General features: G+C 57.6%; 1 protein-coding gene across 1 annotated transcript in view; it reads left to right on the top strand.

Moving 5' to 3' along the window:
* Positions 1-7372: 7372 nt before the first annotated feature.
* Positions 7373-14221, top strand: part of CROCC (ciliary rootlet coiled-coil, rootletin) — a 41569-nt gene continuing 34720 nt past the window's right edge. Inside the window, exons 1-6 of the mRNA XM_077775576.1 lie at positions 7373-7430; positions 8609-8763; positions 13049-13234; positions 13334-13417; positions 13535-13596; positions 13690-13855. Of these exons, the coding sequence (XP_077631702.1) occupies positions 8629-8763; positions 13049-13234; positions 13334-13417; positions 13535-13596; positions 13690-13855 (633 nt within the window). The 5' untranslated portion in view covers positions 7373-7430; positions 8609-8628. The remainder of the gene's footprint in view (positions 7431-8608; positions 8764-13048; positions 13235-13333; positions 13418-13534; positions 13597-13689; positions 13856-14221) is intronic.

Genomic DNA, 14221 nt, shown 5'->3' with positions numbered 1-14221 from the left:
CCTGGTGCTGTGAGGAGCCCCCCGGACTGAGGGCTCTGCAGGGATGCGATCGGGAGTGGACTGGTGACGCCATGAACCTGTTAGGGCCTGGGTAGGAACCCAGCAAGTCTGGGGAGTCCAGACAGGGTGACACAGACCTGGGCCATCCTGGGGCACCTGGGGGCCAGTGTACTTCCTGGCGGAGGTCAGCCACCCCTTCCTTGGGAAATTGTGCCCTTCTCCGAACCTTGCAGCTCCCCCTCCCTCACCCCCCCAACTCTAGGGATTGACCCAAACCTTTCTTAATCAATAGCTCTCAGTCCTGGCCCAAGTTATAGACTTTTTTTTTTTTTTTTAGTTTTCATTTATTTACGTTTGAGATGGGGGAGAGGCAGAGAGAGAGAATCCCAAACAGGCTCCACACTGTCAGTATGGAGCCCATTGTGGGGTTCAAACTCAAGAACCATGATCATGACCTGAGCCTTAAGAGTCAGATGCTTAACCGACTGAAACACCCAGGCGCCCCAGGCTACAGCCTTGCCAGTGCCGTCTCAGGTTGTCAGAGCTTGAAGGCCACGTTCACGGCCTCAAGTGCAGGTTCTCAGACGTAAAACCCAGGCTCTTTGACCAAGATGAAACTCCCACACATCGCCTTCTACCCATCTGTATCCAGCAGTAGGCTTTCTTTTCTTTCTGGGTATTTCCTATTTTCCGAATATAAAATTTGCATTTTCAGACAAAGCAGACTCTTCTCTCAGCCCTAGAGATTCAGACCTGCCTCCCTCTTTGAAAATGGATGATTTGATTCAATGCTTTGGAGAACAGAGGGACATTGAGGCCCAGTGGGCAGATAGAATCCAACTTCTTGTTACAATACAAATGACATATCACTGTTGTTTCCAAAGCATGATTTCCTCAGCACTGGCTGGCTCAGTCCACGGAGCCTGGGGCTGTTGATCGGGGTTGGTCAGCTTGGCCCCATGTTGGGTATATAGATTACTTTTTTAAAAAGAGGGGGAGCGACTGAGTGGCTCAGCCAGTTGAGTATCTGACTCTGGCTCAGGTCATGATCTCATGGTTTGTGAGTTTGAGCCCTGCCCCGGGCTCTGCTGACAGCTGGGGAGCCTGGAGCCTCCTTCAAGTTCTGGATCTCCCTCGCTCCCTGCCCCTCCTCCACTCATGCTCTGTCTCGCTCTCAAAAATAAACATTAAAAAATATTTTTACAGAAAGAGGGCATAATCTATCAATCAAAAACATGGTTTCCTCTGGTCTGATCCCTATCCTGTTTGGGGAAGGCATAGGAGTTTGTGAGAAGTGGGCAGCAAATGGGTTTCCACCATTCCACAGATGAACAAAGTGAGGCCAGAATGCCTCAAGCACGATTGCAGGACAATCAGAAAATGTTCTCCTGCCTGTGGAGTCATCGAAGCCTCAGTACTGTTACTGCGGGGTCCGAGGTGTGGGCGGGCAGGGCCGGGCATGCCCCCTCAGTCCGCTGGGGCGATGGGCGGGGGCCAGAGCTTAAGAGTTTTAGACCTTTAAGTCCTGGCCAGTGAACACCAGTGAGACCGCGGCGGACTCTGCAGCTGGCTGCGGGCTCCGGTTCTGCTCTGCCATCTTGCAGCTCCGCGACCTTGACCCGCTTCCTCTTCAGTTTCCCGTTATGCAAAAGAAGCGAATAATCCCCGCTTGCTGGGTCATGCGATTGTGTTGGAAAAGCCCTCAACCCAGTATCCNGTCCCTCGTTCCGCCGGCCGGGCCGCCGCGCGAGGCCCTTCCCGACCGTCACCACCACCAGCAGCTCCCGGGCTGCGGCTTCCTGTGGGCCCAGCGCCGCCCCTGCCCTCCTCGCGCGCGAAGGCATTTCACCCTCGCTGCGACCGGCAAAACGCAAAGCAGCCCCATTTTCCCGATAAAGAAACCGAGGCCCAGAGGGGTCCATTGAGTTGCCCAAGATGGCACAGCCCGTGCAGGGACTTGGGCCCTCCTTGGGTTTCTCGACATTGGGCCTGGGGTTGGCGTTTTGAACGGGCTCGCTCCGGATTTTTATGTAAACCCAAGAGGCCAGCTCCCTCTGGGGCCCGGACTTGTCTGGGAGATTGGGACACGGTGGGGGAGGGTCCATACGTATGTTTTCATCTGAGATTTATTATTTTCCTTAGCTGAGCTTACAGCAAGTACTTAATAAATAAAAAGACCTGGGTTAGGAGCAGACCCGAGGCTAGAGCTAGGCTGGTGGGCTCCTCAATCAGAATCGGGGTTCAGGAAGGACCTCAGGAGTCAGAATCCCTGGATCTGGAGGGTTTGCCTGACTTCGCTCAGGGTGAGGATCCCCAGGCTTTCTCTCAAGCCCTGGGGTTGAGGGTCAGCCCGTGGGCACGAGGCACCCTGCCCACTCAGTCCCATAGGGTGGGGGGACACTGTCCGGTTTTTACCCTGAGCTCCCGGATGCAACAGGCACTGGATATATGGATGTTTCCTGGGGTCCGTCTGGGATCCTTGTCTGTGGGTGACATCATATGGCCGGGACTTGTCCTATGTGACCCTCACCAAAGTTCAGGGAAATTGTTTCTTTTTATTTAGTTTCCTATATTATTCTTAGCATGCATGCATGCTCTCATTCATTCATTCATTCATTCAACAGCCGTTCATGGAGCTTGGGGCCTTAGGCACTGTGGAGATAGCATTGAACAAGGCCGACTTGATTCGTGACCTTGGAGGAGATAGATAACACACATGTTAGAGAAAACAGTGAATGACTACTGGCAGGGTCCACTTTAGCTGCGAGTCAGGATTAGCTCTCTCAGAAGGTGATATTTTTGAGGCAGGATCTGGCTGACAAGCAGGAGTCAGCCATGTAAAAGAGGGAAGAGCATTGCAGGCAGAGGAAACGGCAGGTGCAAGGGTCCTGAGGTGGGAGCATGCCTGATGTTTTGCTGAGACTCAAGAAGGCCAGCGTGGCTGGAGTGGAATGAGCAGGGGGAAGAGAGAAGGGGATGATGAGGTGGGCGAAGTGGACCTGGGGCCAGATCAGGTAAGCCTCACACGCTGCGGCAGGACTTTGAATTTTGTTATTTAATTCTGAGTGTGATAGGAAGCAGTGTGTGTGTTGGGGGAGGGGTGGGGTTGAGCCCAAGAGGGATGTGATCTCTATTGTGTGAGAATAGACTGGAATTGGGGCGCCTGGGTGGCTGGATCGGTTGAGCATCCGACTCTTGACTTGGGCTCAGGTCATGATCTCGCACTGGGCTCTAGGCTGATGGTTCGGAGCCTGCTTGAGATTCCTTTCTCTTCTCCTTCTCTCCCCTGCTTGCATGCTTATACTCTCTCTCTCTCTCTCTCAAAAATAAATAAACTTGAAGGGGGGAAAAAAAAAGACTAGACTGGAATTGAGGAGAAGCAGGGAGACCCATGAGAGACAGGTCAATAGTGCAGGCAGAAGAGGGCAGTGGCTTATAGAACACACACTGGAGACCTAGGCTGGTGCTTGGCACAGAGTCTGTGATCCCTAATGGTAGCCATGGCTGTTATTATTCAAAACTTTGCAGCCAGGCATGCCTGGGTTTCCCATGTGGCTTCAGCTGTTCCTACCGCTTACGTTTGAGCTAGTTATTTAACTTCACGAGCCTTGGTCTTGTCATCCATAAAGTGGGTAGAACAGTACTGGTTAAAGGTTAGAGAAGGTTAAAACAGATAAGGTACAAATGCAAAGCTATGGGCAGAGGGCCCGGCTCTTGGTGGGTTCAGTGTTTTTGTTATAATTTCTAGTCAGCGGTGGAAGGATAAAGAAGGCATAACTGGGTAAGAACACGGGTGTGTTTCAAACTCATGAGTAATCTCTGAGGGACTTTTCGGCTACTTCCTGCCACTGGATCTGGCAAAGAGCAGGCTTGGAGGATGTGCCAGAGCCCGGCAGGGGTGGGGAGGGAATGAGCGCAAGGAGTATCTCCTCTGTATTTATTCGCCAAACAGTGGCTGCTACTGTGTACCAGGCAACAAGGTTCTAGACTGGGTACTGGAAAGAGCCAATAATATCAGTGGCAGTACTGATAACACTAATAAGAGCCAACATTATCCACTATTTAACAGCGTGTAGTCATTAGGGTAATACTAGCTGATGGGACAGCGAAACCCTGAAATCTCAGAGGTTTAAGAGAAGTTTCTCATTCATGAAAAGTCCTGTTGGGTGTTTGATAGGTGCCTTTCTACACGGTGACCCCACAGACCCAGACCCTTCCAGGGTGTGGCTCTGGCGTCCCCTAGGGCCTCAGCATGATTTCCTTCCAGTCAGGGACAAGGAAGGAGACAGGCAGTTCCTCATGACAGAGATTTCATGGGGCAGGTCTGAATTCTTTTTATCTTAATTCTACCAGCCAGAATGTGGTCAGGTGGCCATATCTGACCACAAGGGAGTCCCATTCCCTGAGAAGAATTGGAAATACGTTTTGGTGAACACATAGACATGTCTGCCACCTCGTATCCAAGCGCACAGCTAAGCATGGGTCATCTTATTGAATCCTCGTGATAGAAGCAGGTACCATTATCATCCCACTTTACAGATAAGGAAACTGAGGCTCAGTGAGGCGAAGTCACTGGCTCAGGTCACACAGCAGGCGGGGAGGCATCGCCAAGATTGGAGTCGGGTGCTGAAGCTGTAACACCCAGACTTTTCCTATGAGGGATTCAATCATTGTTTTGAGACTTGATTGGGAGCTGCAGACCTTGGAGAACCGCACGTACCCACCGGGTTTAGATGTGATTTCTTGGGATCTAGAGAGCCCAGTCAGGCTCTAGGGGGGGAACTTTGGGCAGAGGCAAAGGCTAGTATCACCCAGTGCCCAGGGCCCTGGCATCCTGCTCCCTTCCTCTGATCCCTTAGGGCACCAGCTAGGGGAAGGCGCAGAATTCCATTCGGTTCATCAAGCACTTATGGGGTCCCCTCTCTGCCAGGCCTGACAAGCCGGGGTGGAGATCTTGGCCTAGGGGTGTTTGTCACCTCCCCCTGCTCTGGTACCGGGTATGCAGCCTCTGGAGAGGATTCCTGGAGGGTGTCTAGTGGTGAGAAGATGGGAGTCCCAGAGTTTCTCAGGACAGCTCTCAGCCCCTGGCCATGTTCACTTTTGCCTAAATTTGGCCTTGGTTGCCACGGCAACTTGGCACTTATGTTTTGGGCCCGGTGCACCGTGTTTCCTGGTTTTCCATTTGCAGAACAGATTTCCTTGTTGAGGGTGAGAGGTCCAGCCTGACGGATGTGCATTTATGCAGTACCTGCTGCATTCCTCTGTTTGACCTAGACACAGGGGTAGAGTCCTAAAGGGAAAATGCCTGGCCTTGGGGTGCCCATCGGGAGGCTGTCTGGCCCAAGGGGAATGAGCTTGGGGCTTCCCACTTCCCTGCGGTGGGCCACTTTGAATAAGTAAGAGCCCTAAGCTCTCTAAGCCTTGGTTTTCTCATCCAGAAATGGGTTGAAGTGAAAACTTAATGAGATAATGCAAATATGACTCCTATGGGACATGGCGCCTAGAGCAGAGGGCACCCTGAGGCCGAGGAGCCACAGGTAGCAGGAGTGATGCTCGTGAACATAGGAACCATAGCTGCCACCTCTTTGCTCGCTACAGGCCAATACGGTTCTAACCTCCTTACTTCTACTTTTCGACCCACCCGATCCTCAGTGACTCTGTGTGGTAGGTCCATCAGTCCCATTTTAGAGATGAGGAAACTGAGGTTCAGAGAGGTACCCTGTCCAAGGTCATACTGGCAACAAGGGTCAGAGCTGGGACTCCCATGTGACCTCAGACCTGCCGCTCAGTCCGGAGTTTCGGGCCTACCTGCAGCCGGCAGCTTCCTTGCCACAGGGCAGGAACAGGTGCGGGAGGTGGTGGGTGGGCCTCTGGCCGTGGGGTGCAGGGATGGTACATTTTGGATTTGCAAATGAATGAAATCGATATTTATCAAATACTCACTATGGGCCTGGCGCTGAGTCACACGCTGTTTGTGCACGCCGCAATTTTTTGTTTAAATTTCCAGACCACTCCATGCAATGGGTGCCAATATTGACTGCGTCTTACAAGAAGACAGTGAGGCTCAGAGAGGCAAAGTTGCTTTCCCAGAGGCACACAGCCTGTGTATGTGTATGTGTGTGTGTGTGGGGGGAAGCGGGGGCGAAGGGTGAGGGGATTCAGATCGCTTGGGGTGGACAATTCCACAGCCTGCGATCTTTGCCCTGAACTTGATGTTGGGAAAACATCATCCCAGCACCTTAGCAAGTCACGTGACCCCCATCTGGGTCAGCAAAGGAGGCCTCCGGGACTAGCCTTTCCCGCCTCCTGTTGCTGACCCCACCCCCTAGGCCTGGAGGGCTCTAGGACCCAGCAGCTGGGGAAGGTGGACTATGTGTGTGTGTGGGGGGGTCCCCTCATCTCCAGGTCCCTCCTCCTCCCTCTCTGCAGCCTTTCCCTTTCTTCCCCACCTCCCCCCTTTCTGCCCCTCCCCCCTCTTCACCCCTCCTCTTCCCTCCCCTCCTCTCCCAGCCCCTCCCCCTCCCTCACCCCTCCCACCTCGGTGGTCACATGGGGGGCACCGCCGGATTTAAGCCTAATCTGCCCTGTGCTCAGCACAGCGGTCTGGCTGTGGGATGGGAGAGCTGAGCTAGGCTCTGGGGCCCCGGAGAAGGGCCTGGAAGGGGGTACCCACAGCTTCCCCCTCCATGAGCTTGGGGCTGGAGGAGTCCGTGGAGGCCCAGCTGGCTCTGGAGACGGTTATCCAGGTGGGTGCTGAGGACTGAGCCCCCCGTGCCCAGGTCAGGGGAGCATGGGTNCGTGGGGGCGAGGTGCACAGGGGCCCCAGCTGGCAGCGTCCAGCCAGACTGGCGGTAGGGAGGGGCTCGGAACAAAACCGCCATGGCTCCCTTATCCCAGCGCCCTGTGGGAAAGGGGGTCCCTGCGCCCAGATTTAAGGGTTGAGGTGACGTCTGCTAGCACAGTGCTATCTTCATCCACTGTAGGGTTGGAGCCGGACTGGGGCCCCCAATGCTGTGCTGTCCCGATGGGTCTTGTGAGTGGGCCATGCGGTTTGGTTCGCTTCTCCGCGCCTCCACGGGGCCTCCTTCCTGGGGCAGGAGGCGCTCAAGCGGGCCCTCGCCCTGGGCTTTTCTCCGCTGTAGCTCCCAGGCTTCCTTCCGTGTGGGGATTTCCTGAGGGTTTCATGGGCACCCACATCTTGGGTGGCAGGACTTTGTTCCTGTCCCATCCAGGCCAGGGAGACCAGGGTGCCTGGTCCCCTTCCGACCGTCTCTCTTCCCCTCTACAGACACTGGAGAGCAGCGTCCTGAGGGCAGGCCGGGAGAAGGGCCTGAGTGCACAGGACCCAGCCCAGGACTCTCAGCTCGCCCGCCTGCCCGCCCGCATCAGGGAGATCATCACCAGCAACCTCTCCCAGCCTGAGAGCCAAGGTGCCCCTCTTCATTCACCCCCACAGACACTGCCCGCATCTTGCCCCTTCTTACACCCCTCTTCCACGGCCGTAATGACAATAATGACTGTGGGTTCCATTTCTTGAATACTCACTGTGAGGCTGGCACAACCCTGTGATGGAGGGACCCATTTTACAGATGAGGAAATGGAGGCCCAGAGGTATAGTTTGCCCAGACTTGTTCTCCATGTGATGCTGCTATACAGTGGGGATGAGCACCCCCACCCGCAGCCCACAGCAGAGACTTAGGCCCAAACACCGCGTCCTCTCCCAGGGAAGGTGTGAGCTTGGCTGAACCCGAGATTACAGGGGGAGGGCAGCTCAGTTCAGCTCAGGGCTTTGTGGAAGTCCCAGGGAGGGTCCTGTCCATTCCCCACCGGGGCAGAGAGGCTGACGGGCCCCTGTTCCTCCTGCTGGGCGCCATCCACCACCTCCTGTGTGGTTTGGAGTCCGGGAAGGGCACAGTCAGTTACAGGTGGCGTGTTGGCAGCTCTCCTTGGTGGCGATTCTAGGGCTCTGCGACAGTCCTTGTCCAGCCTCGGCCTCCTTGGGAGGACCAGGGATGTTGGGGCCCCTGGGGGCCCCAGGCAGGGAGAGACTTAGTGAACCCTCACCTCTGGCTGGAAGAGCCTTGAGACCTGTGGTGTGTGTCCAATTCTCCTGGGATGGAAGGGGGAGCCCACAGGGCGGGGGACACTTCTACTTCTCCCTTTTCCCCCTCTTCCTCTTCCTCCTCTCTCTTCCTCCGAACATGACCTATATGATCTTAAGCCTTGGCTTCAGGAGTTACATGAAGCCCTTCCCCTAAGTGAGGTCTTCCTGGTCTCCTAGTTACTGTTCCACTCCGTTTACAGTTCAGCAAAGACTGAGGCCCAGAGAAGAGTAGTACTTGGAGAAGGAAGGAGCTAGAACTCCTGGACTGAGCCTCCCTCCTGCCTGTTATGAGCCGGCCAGGGCCACCCTCCAGCGGGGGTTGAGTCCAGCCCTAGGCCCGTCTCTTTGCCCCCGTTCCTGTTCTTCAGCTCCGTGTGCTCCGGGGCTAAGGGCCCAGTCCCACTTCCTGCCTCCGGGGATGTTCCTGGAGCACCTGTAGTGGGAGGGTGTCCCCCTGGACCGGGGGGGAAGGAGGCCGACCATGTGCCTGCTGTCCCCCTCCAGCCCCGCTGCCGGCCGCAGAGATGGCGTCGGTGCTGTCCCTGCAGGAGGAGAACCAGCTGCTGCAGCAGGAGCTGTCCCGCGTGGAGGACCTGCTGGCCCAGAGCCGCGCCGAGCGTGACGAGCTGGCCATCAAGTACAATGCGGTCAGCGAGAGGGTGGGTGCTGCCTGGGGGCCGGTGCTCCCCTGACGTGAGGGCGGGGAGACGGCCAGGCCCCGGGCCAAAGGTGGGCCTGGGTAGAGACTGGCCCTGCCCACGTGAGTGGCCTCGAGCAAGTCGCTTGCGCTCCGAGTCTGCTTTCTGTCTCGAGGATGCTAGTGTGATGTGGGCTTGGGAGGGGTCAACGAGGGGATGGAATAAAGTACCTGTCGCCAAGGGTGATGCTGGGGGTGGCAGCACAGAGAGGAAGACCCCTAGAAACCCCTGCCACCACCCCCCCCAAGTGTCTGGACCTCTCTCCGTGCTCCCACGTACGTGGGTCTTGGGGTCCACCCGGCGGCAGCCGGACACTGAGGCAGGCAGATGGAGCAGGCCCAGGCAGCAGCCCGCGGGCCTTCTGGGGCCACCACAGACCTGCTGCCACCCGCCATGGGACTGAGGACCAGCCCAGGAAGGAAGGAAAAGCCAGGCCTGCGTCCAAGTCCAGGCAGGATTTGCATTCCCGGGACATGTGCTGCGGGCTTGTGGGGCCCCCAGGGCCTGGGGCAGGAAGTTGCTGCGGGCCAGAAGCGCACATTGTTTTTGACACATTGTCTCCTTTGGGCCCCCAAGCTTGTGAGAGGTGACACAGGGGAGTTGGTGGCTGCAAGTTGGTGAGAGAGTTGCACAAGGGAGGGTCTAGATGGGAGATGTGGGGGTGGTAAGAACAGTCCTAAGAGTAGTGACCGTTTACTGAGTGCTTACTATGTGCCCGCCACTTCCTGGGTGCTTTACGTTTGATGCACCAAGGTGGGGCCACGATGATGCTCGTGTAACGGAAGAGGTAACAGGCTCCGAGCGAGAGAGGGCACCGTGCTCGGGGTCACACAGCCAGTGAGGGCTAGGTCTTGTACCCCCGGCCCCAGCCCAGAGACTGAGGCTGGCCCAGAGCCCCCCTCCATTCCCTGCCCCCTGTGTGGGAGGCAGAGCCAGCTTCTCTGAGGACCCCCCGGCTGGGCTTGTCCCCGCATGTACTCCTGCTGGGGAGAGGGATACACATTCATGCCTGTGGCTGTGAGGTGCTCCAGTGTCCTGGTATCTGCTCGCTTGGACCAGCCCCCGACATGTTGAGACATGTTGAGACATGCAGAGGAACAGGGTGAGGGGCCCGTTGTGGCCCTGTCGCCGGGGACAGCGCCTAGTTCCTTCTCCCAGGGTTTGCGGGAGGTGAGCTGGCCCAGGTCTCACATTATTGGTGGTGGCGGGGCCTTGAGCCAGCCTTCTTCCAGTGTAGCCTTCTCGTCTTTTGGCCACTGGCACAATGCCAGGCCCCGGGGGCTGTCTCTTAAATGCCAGCTTCTGACTCCCAGTGAAGCCAGCATGGCCCCCCGAGCGGGCAGAGGCAGAAAAGGAGAGGGGGGAGGCGGCAGCCTTCTTTTCTGCTAAGCCACGCTGCTGAGGCCGGGACTGCCTCAGGCCAGAGGCTGGGGGGGTGGGAGTTGTAATCACCTAGAAGATTCCCTCATGTGGCTATTCCCTGAATAGCCTGTAGGGGGAGCCTGGTGTTTCGCTTTTGTGTGTCTGAGATGGGGTGAGTGGGGCCCCCGCCAGGCAGGGCTTGGAGGTGAATGACCCAATGACCGCAAAGCCTGCCCTGGGGAGTGGGCGCACAGCCCATCCGAGCCTGGAGATCACCTTATTACAGACCGGGAAAGAGGCCCAGAGCAGGGGCACACTAGGCCAAGGTCAGTCGTAGAGCTGGGTGAAGACCCCCGTCCAGGGCTCTGCGGTCCTGTGTCCCGGGCGTGGGACGCGGCCCTGCCCCTGTGGCCATAACTGTTACCTGTGGGCTCGTATGGAAGTCGGTCAGTGAGGTTGTTCTGACTCGTGTAAACCCCACAGAATCCCTGGGAAAAAGAAGTGGAGGCAAGCAAGGTCAAGATCTGTGTCCTGTTGATGCATGTAGGGAAACTGAGGCAGAGGCTCCCGGGGCCACTTCCCAGGTCACAAGGAGGATCTCTGGTCCCTGTGGAGCAGGTGTTGGGTGAGGCAGCTGGGAACGGGAAGGAAGCCATGGCCCCATCCCCTGGGCTCCACAGGACAGACCCCCTGGACTCCGTGTCCATGGCAACCTGGACAGAGTGAATGAATGGCGGGTAGCAGGGCAGGGGTTGCCAAGGGAGACGGTAAACTCCTTTCATTCTCAGCTTGGTGACCGCCTCTTTCCCTTTTGAATTACAAGTAAAACTGAAAGGATGTTTTGTGGGGGGTAGAGTTTCTGGAAAGGGGTAAGGTGTGGCGGGAGTGGCCCCGGCCTGTCTGTGAGCAGGGGCAGGGGGAGGGGGAGTGGGCGGAGCACCCAACGGCTGCCTGAACCCCTCCACATCACAGCAGCAAAAAGCACCTGTGTGCAAAACACACAGCACAGGCCATGATCGGACCCCACACAAGACACGTCACACGGAAGGAAACGCAAGTCCACCTGTAGTGACATGCTCAGATTCGTGGATTGGACACAGCATAAGCCACACCCATGGCCAGACACCACACAATCCCCGCCCCCCCATTCACAGCCGGCAGCGCCCAGACGCACAGCCACACGAATGAGATACACCATCCTGCGGACAACATGGTACGCGGTCTCACACCCCACGGACACACATAGCCACACAGAGGTGTGTGTGCCTGCACACTGCGTAGAGTTGCTGCCCCACAGGCCCCAGCCCCACCCACTTACAGGCCTGCGTGCAGACATAAACAGGTATGAACACGTGGGCACCCCGTGCTTGCACCACGACATAGACCTGGGACCACAGAGGCCGCCTCATAGGCCCCCGTGAAGGCCTAGGCACAGAGGCACACAGGGTCCCACGTGGAGACACATGACAGAACACACTGAGCCGCAGCCAGATACCCAGAGTATCTCAGTGCTGCCATCGCTACGCCCAGATGTAGGCGCCCTGCCTGTCACCTGCCCTAGGTAGGCTCCATGCAGACACTGGTCACACTGGTCATGGCCTGCAGCCCTCCTTCCCGGCAGAAACCCCCAAGCAGTCCCCACCAGCCCCTCTTTATGGGTGGCACCCCAGGGGGCACTGTCACCCTGCCCCAGCACTGACCTCAGCACGTGGGCTGGAGTGGGTGGCGCTGGCGGTGGCTCATTCAGTGGCTCCTGGGCATACTGGGTGAACGTAGGCGCGGAGGGCTAGCCGGGCCTGGCTATTAGCCAGGGGAAGAGCAGAGGCCCTTGCCGTTGGCTTCCCTGGGGCCTCACGTGGGAGGGCATGCCTGGGCTAGCAGGCCGGGCAGCGGGGAGGTGGATGGTGAGCGCGGGCTGGGGTTGGGGTCAGCTGGGCTCCCCTGTCTTCCCCTTCCTTCTCCCTGAGCAGTGTCACTCTTCTGTCAGTCCAGCTCACCCTCGGCAGCCTGTTCCCTCTCCCTTCCCCCACAGCTTGAGGAGGCCCATGGACCTTCCCCTCCTCCCCGCCCCCCCGGGGGGCCAGCAGGTGCCTAAGGGGTTAGGAGGCTCTGCCCGAGTGGGTGCTGACAGCAGCTTCCTGTAAGGGGGGCGGGGGTGAGGGGGGTGGGGAGGCAACCCAGGGCTGGGAGGAGAGGGTATTAATAAGCCCGCCTTATGTTAGAGACTTTGTGTCTTTTACAGAGCACTGTGTGTGTGAGTAGGAGTTGGGGTGGGGGACTTCATTTGTACCACCCTGGGGGTGTTTAAGACCGCCCGTGTGCCCTATGCGTGTGCATGCCTCTAAGCTCAGATACGCATGTGTATATTTTTGCTTCTGTTTGAATGCATTCACATTTGCTCATGCGACTAATGCATGATCTAAACAAACGCGCCACTGCCACTCTTCTGGGTCTAAGATACAATGGGGAGCAGAAATCTAGGTTTTCCTGAGCACACTTTGGGCGGTTGGGGGTGGGGTGCATAGGCATGGAGCTAATAACCGCAGCCGGGTTAGGTGTTTGGAGCAGAGGCTCACTGTGCTCCGTGTGCTCCGTGCGTGGAGGATGCAGTGTTCACCTCCAGGTGCAACTTTGTGTTTTGCTTGCACCTGTTCCCGAGCCCACCTGCATGCGTCCATCCATGCCTTGTATGCGTGTCAATGCGTGCTCAGTCTGTGCCCGTGCACAGCTGCATTACCCCGTGCACTCGTGCATCACATCCTGGGCTTGCACATCTATGCCTGCAAGCTATTGTGGGTCTGGGCCCAGCCTGGCACCCTCTGCAGAGCTCTGCGCCTGCTTTCCCGAGAGGCCTGCGCCTCTCACCCAGGCACCTTCCCTGCAGCTGGAGCAGGCTGTGCGGCTGGAGTCTGGGGAGCCAGAAACGCAGGAGCCCACAGGGCTGGTACGGCAGAGCGTGGAGCTGCGGAGGCAGTTGCAGGAGGAGCAGGCCTCCTATCGGCGCAAGCTGCAGGCCTACCAGGAAGGCCAGCAGCGGCAGGCCCAGCTTGTGCAGCGGCTGCAGGCCAAGGTCAGGGCTACCCACTCCTGCCCCTGTCCCCCATGTGCTCGCTTTGCCCTGCCCCCAGCCCCTGGGGCTAACCTTCCACCGCTCCCCACCCATCCGCAGACCCTCCAGTACAAGAAGAAGTGCTCGGAGCTGGAGCAACAGCTGCTAGAGAGATCCACAGAGCTGGAGCGGCAGCGGCTGAGGGTGGGTGCCGGGGCGGTGGCGGGGAGGGGGAAGGCGGAGGATCAGTGGGGGGGCGGGGAGGCAAGGCAGGCCCTTCCCTCTACTTGCCCAGGCTGATGCCCCACTTCTCCCACCTAGGACACGGAGCACAGCCATGACCTGGAGAGCGCCCTCGTCCGCCTGGAGGAGGAGCAGCAGAGGTGGGGTGTGGCAGGGAGGGGGCCTAGCTGGCGGGGCTGGCCTCTCCTGCCCTGTGCCCACCGGTCCCTTTCATGTCCCCCCATCTCCTCCAGGAGTGCCAGTCTGGTCCAGGTGAACTCCATGCTCCGAGAGCAGCTGGACCAGGCCAGCTCGGCCAACCAGGCCCTGAGCGAGGACATACGCAAGGTGACTACGGACTGGACATGCAGCCGGAAGGAGCTGGAGCAGCGGGAGGCGGCGTGGAGGCGTGAAGAGGAGGTGGGCACGGGGGTGCCGGGAGGCCACCGAAGCCTCGGGATCCCAGCCTGGCTGGAGGGGAAGGGCCACGGTAGAGTGGTGAGGACTAAGGGGTCAGGGGGAGAGGGAGAGGGATGGCCGACTGGCCCACGAGCCCTTTAGGAGAGGTAAATAGTGTGTCATCGTAGCAGCTGGCGTTGCTTAGCGCACACTACATGCCTGGAATGCATTTTCTCTTCTGTTCCGCATAATAACTGTGTGGTAGGTGCTGTCATCCTCATTTTATTTTATTTTATTATTATTTTTTTTACAAATAGTTTATTGTCAAATTAGTTTCCACATAACACTCAGTGCTCATCCCCACAAGTGTCCTCCTCCATGCCCCTC

The sequence above is a fragment of the Crocuta crocuta genome, unplaced genomic scaffold (genome assembly GCF_008692635.1).
Source record: "Crocuta crocuta isolate KB4526 unplaced genomic scaffold, BGI_CrCroc_1.0 scaffold127, whole genome shotgun sequence".
In the NCBI taxonomy this organism is placed as follows: Eukaryota; Metazoa; Chordata; class Mammalia; order Carnivora; family Hyaenidae; genus Crocuta; species Crocuta crocuta.
This window is presented reverse-complemented; position numbering and strand designations above follow the sequence as displayed.